The sequence below is a fragment of the Macaca thibetana genome, chromosome 16 (assembly GCF_024542745.1).
Source record: "Macaca thibetana thibetana isolate TM-01 chromosome 16, ASM2454274v1, whole genome shotgun sequence".
NCBI classification, from domain to species: domain Eukaryota; kingdom Metazoa; phylum Chordata; class Mammalia; order Primates; family Cercopithecidae; genus Macaca; species Macaca thibetana.
Window position 1 is genome coordinate 9,293,453 of NC_065593.1, and position 19,334 is coordinate 9,312,786.

Here is a 19,334-nt window from a genome sequence, read left to right on the forward strand (position 1 = left end):
GATGGATAGAGTATGTTAAATATAGACGTGGAAGAGAGAAAGAATAACCAAATCAAATGTCTAAACATAAAAACTGTAACAAGAGGCCAGGCGCAATGGCTTACACCTGTAGTCCCCGCACTTTGGGAGGCCGAGGTGGGCGAATCACGAGGTCAGAAGTTTGAGACCAGCTTGGCCAACATGGTGAAACCCTGTCTCTACTAAAAATACCAAAAATTAGCTGGGCGTGGTGGTGGGCACCTGTAATCCCAGCTACTCGGGAGGCTGAGGCAGGAGAATCTCCTGAATCCAGGAGGCGGAGGTTCCCAGTGAGCCAAGATCACACCACTGCACTCCAGCCCAGGCGACAATGTGAGACTCCATCTCAAAAAACAAACAAAAAACAAAAACAAAAAAACCCACTACAACGAGAAGGAAGAAATTCTGGGAATGATGGATATGTTAACTTGACTATGGTGATGGCATCACAGATGTACACATATGTCAAAACCTAGCAAATGACATGCTTTAAATATATACAGTTTATTCTATGCCAATTATACCTCGATAAAACTGTTGAGAGAAGGAGAGAAAGAAAAAGAAGATTATCTTTGGGCTGCACTCTACTTGTCTGATAGGGATTTGCCCATTACATGCCTATGGTTCAAAGGCAGATTTGAGATATCTAGATCTAGTATATTACGAATTAGAGCACTCATTGCTCCCATGGTAAATTCTCCTCTCTCCAACTTCCTTGGTCTCTAATACTGTATTCTGAACCGACAACAGCAACATAAAAATACAATCCTTAAGTCTATACTGGGTAGCACAGCAGCACTATACTGTTACTACAATCCTTCTCTACTTCTACCTAGAACACTTTACTCATAATGACCACACTTCCCAGATAAGAATTCGTCAGCATCCATTTCTCCTCCCTCTTCCCATCCCTCCCCAGTTTTTTTCTGGTAGTTACTAGTATGGGCAGGAGAAGAAATAAACATGAAAAGGGATGAAGCCTCTGCTATAAAAGAAACCCTAGGTAAAAATTTTCCTTATTCTGGCTGTGTTACTATTAGAATCCATTATTAGATCCCATAGGGAGTTAAGTTATCTTAATTTTCAGTGTTTCATATTTTCATCTATGTTTCTTAACAAATATTTTAGCAGGACACTGCTACTCATATATCATTTTGCACTACAAACCTCAAATTGCTTTTACAAAGTCAGAAATTTAGTTCTTAAAGCAAATTAAAAACCAAGAGTCTCACGACTTTTCATTTGTGATCTGTTAGCTAATTCTTAGTACTATTACTATGTGAGTTGTGTTTTGAACACCTACTTATTAAACATCCTCAAGCTTACTTTTATTATTTTTGAGACACTTACCTAAACATGTCAACGAGAAAAGGAAAACAATTTTATAGAAATAAATTCTATATATAGACACATTCATTTTATATCATACAAAGACTTGAAATCTAGGGTATTCATGAGTACCTTATACTGCTTAAATTTTAGCCTGTACATGTGAACTATGATCAACCAGCTTAATTTAATCCCAATCTATGCTTTACACCTGATTTTATTCTAGTTCCTTATGATATTGTTATCATATACTCATGATACTAACAGAAAAATTAAGAGTTAAAGTCTAGTTGTAGTTGGATTCAAGGGAATTTGCGTCTTTCTATGAAGCTATTTAGGCAGACAATTCAAATGTTTTGCTAAAGGAAGAAAAGAAAAACTTTCATTCCCATGGCTTCCAATTTGGTGTTCAGAATATACATGGTCACAGACTAACAGAATTTGATTAGAAAGAAAACGCGGACTTCACTCTTGTCCTTCTAAGAAACTTCCTGAAAATACTGTATTGGGCTTCGTCTTCCTCCTCTGTACCCATGAAGGTTGAAATCAAGATACACCTAGTCTCTGCCAAACTCCTGCTCTACAGTCCTAGTAATACTCTCAAAAAAGTATATTAGGCTAGTTTGGTACTGCTTACTTACTCTTAGTGAACCCTAATTTGACTTAACCATTTGTTTAATTCTTCTGATGATCATCTCCATAAAGTCTGTATCAAAAGTTTCATTTCAAAGTGTGCAGGTGAGAATATAGGCAATATTAGGTGGCTTTTCTCTGCAGCTCCAGCACCTACACTGGAATCCCTTGCCTACTATTTGATTCTTCACCATGTGAATTCATCACTTTTTAAACATTTCAGAATATACCCAAATATCGTAAATGAGACTTCCAGGGAATGCAAAGATAGATATCTACCACTGTTATTATGGTTTACAAATATGCCCATATGAGAAGAGGAAAAATATCACAGACCTTCTCTCCTGCCTAGGCCAACAGTTTGTATACTCCCACAATGACAAGAAGGCTCTCAACAACAGCCAAGTCTCAGGTTCACTGGTCTTTACATTGGTGTATACTTTCTACACTGCCACTCCTCTACTTGCTTATTAAGTCTATTTCTTTTGAATCATATATATATTTCCCAGTGCCATAATTTAGCCATGAGCCATCCCTCAAAACTGTGATTTTTGTTTTCGTGCCAACTATTTTTCATTAAAATTTCAAATTCATGTTGTTGTTTTTTTGGAGGTGGGAGTTAAGTGGAGAAAAATATGAAGAGACAAGAAAAGAACGATATGAAGCATCAGGCACTGGTCTTCATCAGCTTTCTGAGAATATTTTAGTCGTCTTTCTCCTGTGACTTTTCTAGTACTCCCTTTACTCTACTGGTTATGTTTGTGTCACAAAAGCTATCTTCTATGATTCAACTATGCCTCTATCACCTTGCCTTTGAAACCTGGTTTAATATCTTCTCCAGCAGGTCAAAGGAAACACTAAGAACTGGCTATCCCTAATATACAATGTGACTTAAGCCAAAACCCAGTTCTTCAATACCATCTGCACACACACACACAAAAGATATGTCCATCCAGAATCTCAGAAAGTAACCTATCTTTACAGATGAAATTAAGGATCTCAAAAAAGAGATTCTGGATTAGGTGGGCACTAAATAAAGTAACTGTTCTTATAAGAGACCAAACAAAGAAAAGGAGAAGATAGAGATACACAAGACAGACACTGGGGAAGAAGGCGATAGAGATTATGGTTACGCTGCCACAAGCCAAAGAAGAGCAGCAGTACCAGAAGCTGAAAGAAAGGAAGGATCCTCCCCTAGAACCTTCAGGAGAAGCATGGCCCTGCCAACACCTTCAGATTTCTGGCCTCTAGAACTGTGAGAGAATAAATTTCTGTTGTTTTAAGCCACCAAGTTTGTGGTAATCTCACAGAAGCCTTGAAAAATCCAGTACACCATCTAAATCACGAGTTACAAACTTTTTCTGTAAAGAACCAGATAGCAAATATTTTAGGCTTTGCGGGGATGGGTGTGGCTATGTTCCAATAAAACTTTACTTACAAATACAAGCAAACAGGATGGATTCAGCTCATGAGCTGTAGTTTGCTGACTACATGATATAAATGATACCAAATGATATCTAGCAACCTAAATTGCACCTATCATGCAAATAATCTAAATCATATTTTTTATATCCTTTTTCTCTTTTAAATTTATAATTATGCTCTGTATGACAGGCATCTTCAATTATCTGCCCAAATCCTATAGTTTTGTTTCCAGAATTTAATCTCAAGATACATTTCAGAATTTTTCTTGAAAATCCCCCACCAATCAACAGGGAGTGGAATTAGGGGCAGAAACCCTCCTAGGATTCTCTCATCACTGAGGTAAGTACACTAAGATGTCAGCAAACCTCCTTGTTTAATATCTTGGACATCTCTCATATCTACCTATCTTTCAGCAAGTAATAGGTAATTATCTTAACAGATTTCTTCTTCCTGGACACGAGAACTTGATTTCTCAAACTTGACAATGTCTACTATTTTCCTTCAATAAATAAATATCTTCTTGTGCCTAGAACCGCTATCTGTAAGAACCTTTTATTATTTAATTAGTTTTAAGTATGTTTTCTCCTCTTATTTCACTATCACATTCTTCTCCCTCAATCATCTGATCTTGATTTCTTCCCAATGCTATCAAATATACCTTCTTTCCCAAATCATTTCTTCCTTCTTTTTCCTAAGCAACTTTGACTCTATCAAGCCAGCATATACTAAAATGCCCCAAGCTGTTTTACTGTCTCCTCAGCATATATATATATATATATATATACACACACACACATATATATGACTAATCTTCCTTAGACGGGAAAATAAAGGTAAGACATACCCTGCACACCACTGCAACTGTTCTTCTGTGTCCGTACTGTTACGATCTCTAGATGAATACTGCTTTATGCATCCTTCTGCAATGCAGCTCTGTTAATTCCGGAAATTTCCACAGTAAACTCGGTCTGTCAGTTACCATGGAAACTGCCTGCTTCCTGGCACTACTAACAAATGAGTATCTTTGCTGTGATCTAAGATGAGGCAAAAGGAAGAACTGAAAAATGAAATGTCCAGAAGAATGGCTCAAACACTGTAAATAGAAAATTTCAAATGCTGATATTCATATTTAGTGAACAGAATGTATTAGACAAATTAGATAAGTCTGCAGTATTTTGAAGTAGTACTGATTTATAAAATACAAAGAAATGTTTTATCACCACGGAAAAGAGTAACATTAAAGAGAACAAGACGAACATTCATGTTTGCATCACGCTGCTATTGACTGTTTCCTAAGAGCTGATCTTGTGTCAGTTGTACTCAAAGTTTACTCTTAGAACAGTTTTTCTGGGCTATGCTTCTTCAAGAAAAGGTAAGCAAAACTGCCCTAAATCTATAGGCTACATGTTTTCATGAGATCCTTTCCCTGTTTAGGCTCCAATTTCCAGTGGCAGCTAAAACCTCTTCCCAAGTATGTAAGAAATTAAGAGTAGTTTAAAGTATAACTCGGGAGCTTTTGCCAAGAGGGTAGCTTTACTAGCATTCTCAGAACATTAGACATAGCCAACCATAATTCCTTCCCAACTGCACTATGAAACAATGCTAGATTTCTATAACATCACATACTACCAGTTTGCTTCCTAATTATCAAGCATCTTTTAATTTTTGCCTGTCCCTCCTCTTCTATCCAACCTCTAAATGTTACATTTTCTTGGGGCTCAGCCCTGGACCCAATTTTCTCATCAAAATACATTCTCACTCTCTATTCCTAGGCAACCCTTTCATCTATATGCCAGCAATTCTCAACTTTTTATCTCCAATCTACAACCTCACCTCTGGCACCAGACTCATATTTTCAACACGACAGTATGTGATACATGCACATAAGCACAGACACACATGTACACATACACATACATATATACACACACACTATATATATATTTTTGATATCACTAATAAAATATGTCACACGTATCTCAAACTTAGTATATCTAAAACTCAATCTTGCCCTATGACCCCCATTTATGGATGCTCCATACCCAGTAGTCTCCATCACAGTAATCGCAGCTGAACCCATTAACTCAAGCCAGAATTCTACAAGTCACTATGAACACCTTCCTCCTTGTCACCATCTATAAATTATCACCAATATTTATTAATTACTTCCAAAATTTCTTCACAGTCTCTCTCTACCTCAACTGTCATCAATTTAATATTATTAAAGTCATAATAGATGACTATTATGCTTTAGCTATATTACCACAGCTTTATCAGGTCTCCCTAACTATATTCTTACCTCCTTTCAATACATATGCCACACAGCAGCCAGAATAATTACTTTAGACTGTAAATAATCAGTTTAGATTGTAAATCACTCAACTGCTTATAGCTCCCCACTACACTCTGGATGTCATCCAGCTCTTTATCTACAAGGCCCTATATTATGTGGCCCATCTCTCCATATCTAACTGTCTCTACAACTTTAATCTAAATTTGTTTTTCCTTTCTCATTCAGTCATCTTCCATGTGAACTGCCATTCCTTCCATTCCATGACAAGTTGAATATTTCCCACCTTGGTAATTTCAAATACATGCTATTCCTTCCACTTGGAACACTCATCAATCCCTCCCCCAAATCTAGTAAAATTCACTCAGGTTTAGAAGCCTTCACTGACTACATTTTCACCACCCTCCTTCTAAATTAGGCCCATATTTCATTCTCTCATTAGCACCTGGTTCTCTTCCTTTAATAGCATGTAGGTGGTTATAATTTTATACACACACACATACACACATCTTTGTCTACCTCTAAATCTCAAGCTTCATGAAGTAACAATCACATCTCTTTTTTCAACATGAAATACCTATGCCCACACCATAGTAACTAGCAGAAGGCAGACATTCAACAAACATTTGCTAAATGTATGAAAGAACACGTACTGGATTGCTTTGGTTTCTGGCAACTATGACTTGCTCCCAAAGCTCTGATGTTCTCCCGGGACTCTATGAGATATCCCTACAGCCATTCTCCAATTCCCCTTTTCTGGCATCCATTCAAACCCCAAGGAATACACCTCTTATATCTGACTTCTGCAGCTCCTCAGTCAGGAAAAAGGTTCATCTGTGTAAACCTGCAGTGCTCTCTGTACCAGTGGCCCTAAGAAGAAGCAAATTTGCACCCCAAGGTTCATTTGGTAACGTCTGCAGACATTTTGGCTGTCACAGCTAGTAGGAAGCTTGTGTTACTGACATCTAGTGGGACGCCACTAAACTAAACATCCTACCATGCACAGGACGATGGCCTCCCACAACAAAGAATTTTCCAATCTAATATCTCAATAGTAACAAGGTTGAGAAGACACAGCTACTTCCAGTCTCTCCTATGACAAGGGCTGAAAATTACCAATCTATGAAGAAGTAAACATTGGTTAATTTTTAAAAGTACATTTCACCAGCACAAAGTTGTCCTCTAAAACATTGTTTTTAATTAAACAATGAAAATAATCTAAATAGCTATCAATAAGGAAACATAATACACCTATACAATGAAATGAATACTATACAACTAAGAATAGGATATGTGCGTGGGGCACAGTGGCTCACCCCTGTAATCCCAGCACTTCAGGAGGCCGAGGCGGGTGGATCACTTGAGGCCAGGAGTTCAAGACCAGCCTGGCCAACATGGTGAAACCCCATCTTTACCAAAAAATACAAAAATTAGCCAGGTGTGGTAGTGCATGCCTATAATCCAGCTTCTTGGGAGGCTGAGGCACAAGAATCACTTGAACCTGGGAGGTGGAGGTTGCGGGGAGCTGAGATCCCACCACAGCACTCCAGCCTGGGCAAGAGTGAGAAAATCTCAAAAAACAAATAAGAAGAAGAAGAAGAGGAGGAGGAGGAAAAGGGTATGGGTTAATTCAGAAATATTTTCAAGACGTACTAAGTTATTAAGTCAATAAAAACTCAAGCTACAAAAAAGTGCAGAAAAAAGCTGCTATTGTGTGTAAATATTCTTTAAGGATCTATATAAATTATTATGTATTCTGACATATAATAAGCTTTTGTGCAAGGCATTTTACATTTAATAGGGTTATCTTTGGAAATAAATATTAAGGGCACGAAGCTTATTTTTTGTTTTATAACTTTCTGCACCAACTGAATTATCTTACCAGAAGCAGGTACTACTGATTTTTTAAAGGGTAACATGAACTACGTGGATGATAAGATAATGAGCCATTTTGGCTTTCTTCTTTATACTTTTTCTGTATTAAAAAAAGAAAGAAATGTTATTTTTAAAGCACACTGAAAACATGTCCCCACACATTTTAGGGAACTCTAGCTACTTAGGGGTACACTATACCTGATGTGGTGCAACAGATACTCTAGATTAATCCTCAAAAGAAACTTGATAACCTTCTTAAAAATTTCACTCTTTGAATTTTTGAGAAGGGTTCTTCCAAACATCATGAAAAGGGAAACCACATGGGCAGAAATAAAATTGATCACAATATTGTTCCACAGGCATGAAAGCTGAATTCAATAAAAACACAGTGTTCACATATGTATCAGGTCATCTAAATTGTTGAAATGTATAGGTGCTTTGAGAACAAGGACAGAAAACCACAAATACTGTTCAGAGAGACTAAAAAAACTATCAATATAATTTTTATTGTTACTGGCCGGGCACGGCGGCTCAAGCCTGTAATCCCAGACTGTGGGAGGCAAGTCAGACAGATCACCTGAGGTCAAGAGTGTGAGACAAGCCTGGCCAACATGGCAAAACCCCGTTTCTACTAAAAATACAAAAATTAGACCAGGCCCAGTGGCTTATGCCTGCAATCTCAGCACTGTGGGAGGCCGAGGTAGGCGGATCACCTGAGGACCAGCCTGGCCAAAATGGCGAAACCTTGTCTCTACTAAAAATACAAAAAACTAGCCAGGCACAGTGGTATGGGCCTGTAATCCCAGCTACTTGGGAGGCTGAGGCAGGAGAATCACTTCAACCCAGTAGGCGGAGGTTGCAGTGAGCCGAGATCGCACCATTGCACTCCAGCCTGGGTGACAGAGCGAGACTCCGTCTCAAAAAAAACCCAATAATAATAATAATAATATATGTATATATATTATTGTTATTGTTCTGGATTGCTTTTTAAATTGAGGCATCATTTACATATAGTGAGATGCACAAAACATAAGCATATGTGGCTCAATGAGTTTTGCCAATGCAGGCACCTTTCTATTTCACAAAATATAGCAAGATATAGAGCATTCCATCACCCCAGAAAATTCCCTGGTTCCCTGGTGCCATTCTTGTCAATCTCCTCCAGAGGCAAACACTGATCTGATTTCAATCACCAGAGATCAGTCCTGCCTCTCTCGATTTCACAGAGATAGAATCAGTATGTTCTCTTTTGTGTCTGGCTTCTTCTGCTCAGCATTTTCAGGGATTCATCAATATGGTTGCAGGTATCAGTATTTTCTCCACTTTACTGAGGAAGAGTATTTTATTAAATAATATACCACAATCTGTTTCTTCATTCTTCCATTATTGAACACTCTGGGTTCTTTCTAATTTGGAGGGTATTCCGAATAAACTTTCCATGAACATTCACTTACAAATCTTTCTGAGAGTGTTTTCATCTTAGGCAAATAACAACAAGTAGGACTGCTGGGTCAGGAGGCAGGTGCTGATTTATTTTATTAAAAACCTAGCAAAGAGTTTTCTAACGTGGCTGTACCATTTTCTGTTTCCTCAACAATACAGGAAAATTCTGCTTACACCACATATTTGCCAAGATATTGCCTGGTCTTTTAAATTCTAGCCCTTCGGGTGGAGGTGTAGTGGTATCACCTTTTTGTTTCAGTCTGCACTTCTCTTATTACTAATGTTCTTACGGCTGTTTCTCACATACTTATCCATTCCAATACCTTCTTTGTAAACTGTCTATCAGAGTCTTTAAACCATTTTTTAAAATGGGTTGTTTGGGCTGGCCCAGTGGTTCAATGCCAGTAGTCCTAGCACTCTGGGAGGCCGAGGCAGGGGGATCACTTAAGGAGAGTTCAAAACCAGCCTGTGCAACATAGCAAGATCCCACCTCTACAAAAAAAATTTTTTAAATGAGTCAGGCGTGATGGAATGTGCCTGTAGTCCCAGCTACTCTGGAGGCTGAGGCAGGAGGATCGCTGGAACCCAGAAGTTCAAGGTTGCAGTAAGCTATGATGCACTCCAGCTTTGGTGACAGAGATTCTGTCTCAAAAACAAAAAAGTAAACTGGCTTGTTTTGAGTTGTAGTTCATTATACATACAAAAGTCCTTTGTCAGATATATATACATTGTGAATGTTTTCTTCTCTCTCTCCCTCCCCCTACCCCTCTCCTCCTCCTTGCTCCCCGCCGCCCGCCTCGACAGAATTTTGCTCTTGTCACCCAGGATAGAGTGCAGTGGTGCGATCTCTGCTCACTGCAACCTCCGTCTCCCAGGTTCAAGCAATTCTCTCGCCTCAGCCTCCCAAGTAGCTGGGGTTACAGCCATGCAATACCACGCCCAGCTAATTTTGTATTTTAGTAGACATGGGGTTTTACCATTTTGGTCAGGCTGGTCTTGAACTCCTGACCTCAAGTGACCTGCCCACCTCGGCCTCCCAAAGTGCTAGGATTACAGGCATGAGCCACCGCGCCTAGCCTTGCCTGTTTATTTTCTTTAAAAACTTTTGATGAGCAGAAATTTTTAATTTCGATACAATCCAATTTATTATTTTTTAGTAGTTTCTTTGTCCTATCAAAGAAATTTTTGCCCATGCCAGACAATAAACATATTTTGCATGTTTTCTTTTAGAAGCTTTATAGAGTTTTTGCTTTTACTTTTAGGTCAATAAATCATCTTGAGGTAATTTTTGCATATGGTGTGAAGTAGAAATTAAGATTTATCTTTTCAAACCTTTTTCCAGTTTGTTCCATCACCATGAAAAGCCTATCTTTTTTCCCATTGAACTGTACAAGCATCAAAGTCAAAAATAAATTGACTATACATGTGTGTTTGTCTACTGGACTTTCTATTACATTCCATTGATCTATTTGTTTTTCCTTAATATCCTTCCACCAAGCCTTAATTACTGCAGCTTGTAGGTTGTACTTGTAGGCTGACCGTGTTACAGTCAACCTTGAAATCAGGTTGTTTTAAGTCCTCCAACTTACTGTTTTACAAAATTGTTTTTGGCTAGGTCCTTTCCATTTTCATACATATTTTAGAATCAAAATGTCACATTATACATATTTTAAAAGTCTGATGGGATTTCACTGAATCGATATAGCAATGTAAGAAGAACACACATCCCAGATGAATAAAAGAATAATAAATTGTCTTTCCCAGAATGAAAGAGTGGTTTCTAGATTGAAAGAGTCCACTGAGAGCAAACTACAAGGAAAAAGAAAGGTAAGGGGAGGAGGGGAAGGAGGGAGAAGACTGGGAAAAGGGAACAGGGGAGGTGTACGGGGGGAAGAATGCAAATATATCAAGATTTCAGACACTGGGGAAAAAGAAAAAGCCCCACAATAAATCACAAAAGAAAAAAGAGGTTACATACAAAGGTTCTCGAATCAAAGTCACATCTAATGTTTCAAAGTAACCATGGAAAACAGAAAACATTGTCAAAATACAAACACAATTCTGGAAAAAAATTTCTACCCCAGAATTCTATACCCAAAACTGCTAATCTATTATGAGGGTTATTTATTTAAAGACATTTTCAAGGCCAAGCAGTGGTTCATGCCTGTAATTCCAGCATTCTGGGAGGCCGAGGAAGGAAGACAGCTTGAGTTCGAGACCATCCTGGGCAACATAGCAAGACCCCGTCCTCTACAAAATAATTCGAAAATGAGCCAGGCATGGTGGCACATGCCTGTAGTGCCAGTTACTCAGGAGGCTAAGGTAGGAGAATCACTTGAGTCCAGTTGTTCAAGACTGCAGCAAGCTATGATAGCACCATTTACTCCAGCCAGGGAAACAGAACAAGACCCTGTCTGAAAAAAGACAAAGGCATATTCAGGCACACAAACACCAAAAAGCTTAAGAAATAGTTAAAAACTACTAAGAAAGAATTATTATCTCAGGAAGACTTAGAATATACACTCTACCAAAATGAGAGTGGGAACGCGAAAAATAAAACAAAAAGATAAAATCCCAGAAACAGAGAATCAGAATCAGGCATTCACAAAACAATGGCAACAGCCCTGTGAAGCAGGCCTCAAGTATAACTACTCCAGATTAAAGCAAGAGTATGGCTAGATAGCTAACTCAAAAAAAAAAAGGTGGGGGAGGAGAGGGGAAGAATTGAGTGATCAACTGATGTATTTAATTATGTTCAGAGAAGATTCACAGTGAACCATAAATGAGGCGGTTATTAACTCTGGGGAAAACAAATTTGCTCAAGAACAATAATATAATCATACTGTTACTCAGTTGTAGATTAAAAAAAAAAAAAAACACTGAAAAAAAGTTACCTTTATATAGAAAATTTCCTTAATAATAGATAAAAGTTTCCAGAAATATACATACTACAAAGGCAAAAGGTCTTACAATATTCTGATTGAAATCAGAACTCAAAAACGTATAACTGCCTGATTAGAAATGGTTGGAACACTCATCAACAGCTAAGAAGTCAGCTATATCTTCAAGGAACAGCACTTGGAAGTACTGTTGGTTAAAAACCCAGGGCTATCTTCTAATGTCTGCCTCGGTCTCTGATTCAAGAACAAAGACAATTTATAATACCAAAAGCACACAAGTCAACAGCATGTATCATTAATCTATGCAAATATATATTCCAGAATTAGCATCCACCACCTCAGCTATAAACATCCAGCTTGAACGGAATGTGAATCTCAAGGGGGAAAGGGCCCACAAAGAGAATCAGTTCTACCAACTTCTATTACCACTGCTACCTCTGTAGAGAATCACTTCTCCAGTGAATTGCTGACTTACGGAAATGTACCACAGCTTCAGGTACGCTGAGGTACAATGTGGGACTAAAGATAAGATTGAATATCCCTAAACCGTAACTTTAAGAAGTACAATGATCTAAGCTTTAAAGATTATCCCAAACACAGCATCATTATTTACTAGAGCCAAAAGGTAGAAACAACCCAAATGTCCAACAACAGATAAATGGCTAAACAAAATGCTGCATACACATAACTATAAAATAATCATTATTCACCCTTAAAAAGGGTGGAGAAAGATACATTCTGCAATATGAATGAAACTTGAAGACATTATTTTGAATGAGATTAGCTAGACACAAAATAAATATTGTTATGATTCCACTTATAAGAGGTACCTAAAAAGCAGTTAGATTCACAGAGACAGAAAGTAGAATGGTGGGTGCCAGGGCTGGGAGGAAGGAGAATAAGGACTTACTGCTTAACGGGTACAGAAGTTCAACTGGAGAAGAGGAAAGAGTTCTAGAGATGGATGATGGTGACAAATGCACAACAATGTGAACGTAATTAATCCCAACGAACTGTATACTTAAAATGGTTAAGACAAAAATTTTTACTTTATGTGTATTTACTACAGTAAGAAAAAAGATTCGCAGCAGTAGCGCCAAACCAGTCACACACACACACACACACGCACACACACACGCCACAGTATTTAACACATTTGAGATTAAACAGCATCTACTAATACACACCCATAAATACTTCTACCATTACTGCTATTTTGTAAAAGTGTTCCACCACAGAAATGTAGAGATTTCACAGTATCATGATTGCTTCAAAAATTTCAGAGATAGAAAAAACCTTCCAAATTCATGTAGATTAGAGGTATTCACACTTAGAAATTCACCAGAGATGTCCTGGGACTATTCTGGAGAATGAAGGCAGACAACGCTACAAGCTCTCTCCCACCTCACAAACACGTCAGTCAGAGAAGGTCCTCCTTTATCTTTTTAGCCTATCAGTCTTGTTGATGAGACTTTATTTAAAGAAAGTAGTGCAAAGCTGGTTTAATTCTCTCCCCTCCCAATTCATTACATAAAATAGTGTATGCCGCTATTCTAATTCAATGCCTAAATTGAGATCAGAATTAAGTGATAAAGTCAAGGTCACAGAGTTAACGACAATGCAAGGATAGAAATCCAGACTCCTAAATTTCTACCCATTGCTATTTATTTTATTTTATTTTATTTTATTTTATTTTTTTTTTTGAGACGGAGTCTCGCTTTGTCGCCCAGGCTGGAGTGCAGTGGCCGGATCTCAGCTCACTGCAAGCTCCGCCTCCCGGGTTTACGCCATTCTCCTGCCTCAGCCTCCAGAGTAGCTGGGACTACAGGCGCCCGCCACCTCGCCCGGCTAGTTTTTTGTATTTTTTAGTAGAGACGGGGTTTCACCATATTAGCCAGGATGGTCTCGATCTCCTGACCTCGTGATCCGCCCGTCTCGGCCTCCCAAAGTGCTGGGATTACAGGCTTGAGCCACCGCGCCCGGCCTATTTCTTTTAAAAAACAAATTTTTATTGTATTTTTTAATAGAGACAGAGTCTCTACTCCTACACAGGCTGGAGTGCAGTGGCACACTGTAGCCTCAACCTCCAGGGCTCAATTGACCCTCCCACTTCAGCCTCCCAAGTAGCTGGGGGGACCATAGGTGCATGCCATCACACATGGCTAATTTTTTCTATTTTTGTAGAAATGGGGTTTTGCCATGTTGCCCAGCCTGGTCTCGAACTTCTGGGCTCAAGCAATCCTCCTGCCTCGGCCTCCCAAAGTGTTGGGATTGCAGGTGTGAGCAACTGTGCCCGGCCTCATCATTAATTCTAAGACAGCAACGTTTAAAAGACAAAGTTCTCACAATTTAACCAACAGAAGAAGAAATACTAAGTTTTAAGATAAAGTTCTACTGAGAAGGCTCATCAAGAAATATGAGGAATATTAGTTATTAACTAGGGACTTTGAAACCTCTTTAAACTACTCCTAGATGTTCTATAGCACAACTAAGTGTCTGTTCCAATGCAATAAACAAAGATAAGGGAGATCCTAGAGATCCTTTTGGTCTAAAGAGAGCCCTTTAAACTTAAAACGTGTGGTTCCAAAACGCTTAAGCCCCAAAATGTTATCTGCATTCATCACTATTTATTTCCAGTGTTAACTTTTAAGCTAGTGTTTCTTCTTGACAATTGTGATATGTTATGAAGATAAAAGGGCTGTTCTTTCAGAATAACAATTGTACTGAATACATTCTAAATGATTCAGTACACTGAGAGCACTCAACCATAACTCACCATCATGAAAACACAGAATGTTTACCAGAATATCTACTTCTGTTTGTCAAATTCATATACACAACATGATTTTGACACAAGTCGGCCACATTTATAAGAATATCCCTAGAGTATCAAAAAGACTTACAGTGTCTAGTAGAATCCAAACCTGATGAAAATTTAAAAGGTAGCCACACATTTTTCCTTTGCTCTTTCTTTGTACTCTTTGGCTATCCAGTTTAATCTTTCATTTTAAAAGCCAAGGGGCAAAATGTTAGTGGGTACAAGAGTCTCTATTATAATATGCATTTTCTGTCAGAAATATTTATAATTTTAATCAATGATAATTAAAAATCAAGGTTTCCTGTTCAGGTTGTCTCCTCATCCTCCAAGAACCCCCCCCCCCAAAATCCTTTTTTTAAGGAAATAAGCAATAAACAAATTAAAAGAATTAAATTTCCGAATGCCTGAGAGTAGATAAAAATGTATCACAAAGAAAAACTAATTGATTTCAAGAGAAGGAACTCTAGTTTAAAAGACTGATCAGTTAACTGCATAGAATGCAGGACCTTGTATAGACCTTACTTCAAACTATTAAAAATAAAAAAACTAATGAGGTCATCTGCTTATTTGATGATATTAAAGAATTATTTATTCTTCTAGATGTAGCAATGGTACTATGATTATGTCTTTAAAAAGCAGCTCTTATCTTTTATAAATGCATACTAAAATATTTATAGATTTCATAACATCTGAGATTTGGTTAAAACTAAGGGGTTGGAGGAAAAGATAAAACAACAATGGCCATGCTACTAACTGCTGAAGCTGTTAAAGTTGATTGACAGTAAAGACAGATTCATCTACCACTTTACTTTTACTTTTGCAATTTTCCATAATAAAAGGTTTAAAAATAAACAGAGAGAAAAAACTATAACCTGTAACAGATGGTAGGAGGCAGACATGCAGTGAATATGAGAGATAAATCATGGTCCCAATAGAACCCTGGATCAGAGAGAATTCATGGTCAGAAGAAATGAAGGCCTAGAAACCGGAGTTAATTAAACTTCTTTCTGTAAGGAAGGTCTAGGCCAGGCACTTTGGGAGGCTGAGGAGGGAGGATCCCTTGAGTCTAGGAGTTCAAGACCAGCCTGGGCAATATAGTGAGACTCTGCCACTTAAAAAAAAACCAAACAAACAAACAAAAAAAACACTAGAAAATCTAGTCAGTTCCACTTTTCCTCTTTACTCTTCCCCTAAAATAAAAAGGGGACATGTTTTCAAAGAAAACAAACATATCTGGAGAGAACCAGGCTTCCTAAGGTGAATGTTGGCTCTACTAATTCTAGCATTGGTAATATTCCTGGCCTAAGAGCTAGCTCTCAAAATACTCACAGAAAAGTAAAGCCAAGCCCACCAGGTGATGATCCATAACCAAAGCTCCCATTCAAGAAACAATCAAGAACAAGACATGAAAAAAAAAAAATTATAAGATGTGAAAAAAAACTAATGAGAAAGAAAAGGGTCAGAAAAACTGACCCTTGAGGAAATTGATAATTCAAACAACAGAAAAGAATTTTTTAATTCCCTATTTTGCATCCATAAATTAAGAATAGAATCCTCAGAAAATGCCACAATCAACTCTTGGAAAAAAACTGATTGCCAAGATTCCATAGAGGGGATGGAAAATAAAATCTCCCAGGATACAGAGTAAGAAAACAATGAGACGGAACACATTTTTTTAAAGTCTAAGATACAGGGGATACAGACAGTCCAGCATCCTAGTAACACAAGTTTCAGGAGAAGGTGATAGGAAAAACATGAAGGAATGTACCAAAAGGAAAGCAGCAGCAATTTTCCCAGAAAAAGAGATACATGAATCTTTAAAAGGGTTAATCTGATACATGGGAAGATGATGCAATTTGAGGCTTATCCTCATATAATTATAGAATATCAAGAATAAAGAAAACATGCTAAAAGCTTTCAGTGAGAGAGAAAAATAGGTAATCTATAAATAACATCTCTGCTACAATTAAACACATCTACACATGGTTCACAAAACTTCTCTTGTACACATGCGCTCACCAGAATGCCACTGTCTCTTGTCTTGACTTAACCTTCCCTGCCTGGCTTTCAAAATGCAGTAAAATCTTGTTCTTCTGGGAAACATTTCATCACGCAGGTTATCTAAAATGATTTCCCCTCGTGCACTTTAATCTGACATTCACTCCATATTACCTTATGCCTTACTAAAATTACCACAGCCAATTGTCACTTCTTGGAATTTTATTTGAACTGTTGGTTCTCAGAAAAAAAGAACACTGTCTTACAATTTTTTTTTTTTAAATCTTGCAAAGGATCCTGCAATCCAGGAGATATCAAATGCCAAGGAGATCTGAAACCAGATCCTGTGACATATCTTAACTTCATTAGGTTGCTTATTTCATCTTATCTTTTCCTAAATTCGTGAACAAGTTTTATATTCACATCCGTAATTATTAAAGTTCAAGGAAATTTTAGGAGAAAAAAACATATAAATGGTAAGAGATATCTTACTTCAAAACTCCCACAAACTACAAGTTATGTTTTTCTAACTGCAAGTACTCATCCTAAACAGAAACTAACAATGGCTTTTAGTGCTGATGGCAAACAACTCAGAGGAACAGTACAAAAGGATACCTTTTGGAAGGGGCTGGGAAGGTAGAGGAGATAATGCTGTTCTAAGTAATAAAACTGTTATCTCTGACCAGTAACAACGCTAGCAGTTACCTATTCCTAACCCAGAACAATTGACCTGTACAATAAAAAACTTCCAACAAAGTCTGGGTCTCAAATTTTTACCAGAATCAAGCTCTAAAGATTCTACCATAAGGTAAAAATACCTATCACCATGTCCTTTCAAACTTTAAATACTTGCTGAGAAGAAACAAAGGATGAGAAACCTAGCTGGCTATAGGTTTATTATAAAACATTAGTTAAGAACAAAACAAAAAATAAAACCTGAACTCAACTTTGGAAGAAAGTTTTTTTCCACCCTGTGTTTACTATTGCTTAAAAAATTTTGCTCCATGAATTCCACATACATAAAGAGACTCCAGAGGGAAGACAGTACAAATAGATGAATGTTTTTCCAGTTCTAATTTAAGTCAGGTTGTCTTTCTCCTTGTCCAAAAAGGCTTTGGAAAAAGAAAGATCTGGTAAGTTTGGTGATTACTGCTACATCCTTTCCTTCTTAGACTTCAAACATATGGTTCAGCTAGTAACTACGGTAACAGAAATGAGCTACGTTAAATAATTAGTTTTGTACTAGCTTTCACAACAAATTCTAAGAAATAAGGAAGGAGGTTCTTTTAAGAATTGTTTCCTTGCTGCTGAAATTCTGACTAATTAATAAATACTAAGTTTCCTTCCTCATGAGAGCCCCTACTTGATGTTTCAGAGAAGATAAAAAGGGTGGGACTCTAGGCTGAGCTCTAACAAGAAGTATAAAATTATGAACACTAATCTAATAAAATTGATAGATAATTGAGAAAAATAAATTGTTACTACACTTCTTATTTAAAATATCTTTCATTCCCTCTAAGGCTACAAGTGAAAATATAAGTATACATATACATACCACACCCCACTCCCTTCTAGACATTGCTGTTTTTAAAATATTTTAAGCATCTCTTTTGCAAGACACTACCTTCTACCTATTTGTTACTGTTTGTAAATACAATGCATACCAAATTCTGAAAGAAGAGAAAATAGCAATAGAAGTGCCTCTTTGGGAAGAATAAAAGTATTTTAAGCTTAATAAGGTCTAGATGCAAATTGTTGAGAAATTATTATTTTTTTTTAAATAATGTATCTGTCAGCTTTTTAGTCATACCTTACACCACTTGCTTTATAGTTCTCAATATCGAAACTGGCTCAAAATTATTTTTATGGACATGGTTATAAAAGTACAGTCACTGGCCTTCATTTTCATGATAGGTTAGGATGGGAAATAAGAAGAGATTTTTTAATATTTCACATCACTTAGATTCAACTGAAGGCTAATGTAAAATACTGTTCTGAAGGTACTGTTTTATATTAACTAAGATGCTCTAATAATATTTTCACTAAGACGCTACAATATTATTTCTATTGTTTAATTTAAAAATCCAGTAAATGAAATAACCACTGATATCTGTAACTCACATGTACACAATTCTTTCAATTTACTATGACATGGAAATCTTGCAGGAATCTAGCTTATTAAGATGGGACTCTATTTTGTCACTAAGTGGTGAAGATTTGTACAGTTGGACAGAAGACAGTTAAATTTCCTAAATGCAACCTGCAATTTAACTGGAACTCCAGAAGGAAAAGAATAAACAATATTCCCAGAGAGTTTAGTCAGAGAAATTACACTGACATCTCATAATTGGAAAAATTCATAAAATACAATAACTTTAAAATATTTGCTTGAGTTGAGCCTTTTATTTGATTACCAAGAATACTCACATGTGTGGGTTTTGAACTCCTGTAGGATTGGGATTCAGAGTAAACCTTGCTGTAGATTTGAAAGGTGGATTTGCAAAATTCAACTTCAGTGCTTTGCGTTTACCTGAGAAATAACAAATAAAAAGTAAAAGTTTCAAGTACTACAAAACAGGTACTATTCTGAGGGCATAAGAAAGTC

General features: G+C 37.2%; 1 protein-coding gene across 2 annotated transcripts in view; it reads right to left on the minus strand.

Moving 5' to 3' along the window:
- MAP2K4 (mitogen-activated protein kinase kinase 4) overlaps nt 1-19,334 on the minus strand; it is a 121,765-nt gene that overhangs the window by 68,873 nt on the left and 33,558 nt on the right. For both annotated transcript variants that reach the window (XM_050765000.1, XM_050764999.1), the window contains one exon: nt 19,157-19,259. In XM_050765000.1, the coding sequence (XP_050620957.1) occupies nt 19,157-19,259 (103 nt within the window). The remainder of the gene's footprint in view (nt 1-19,156; nt 19,260-19,334) is intronic.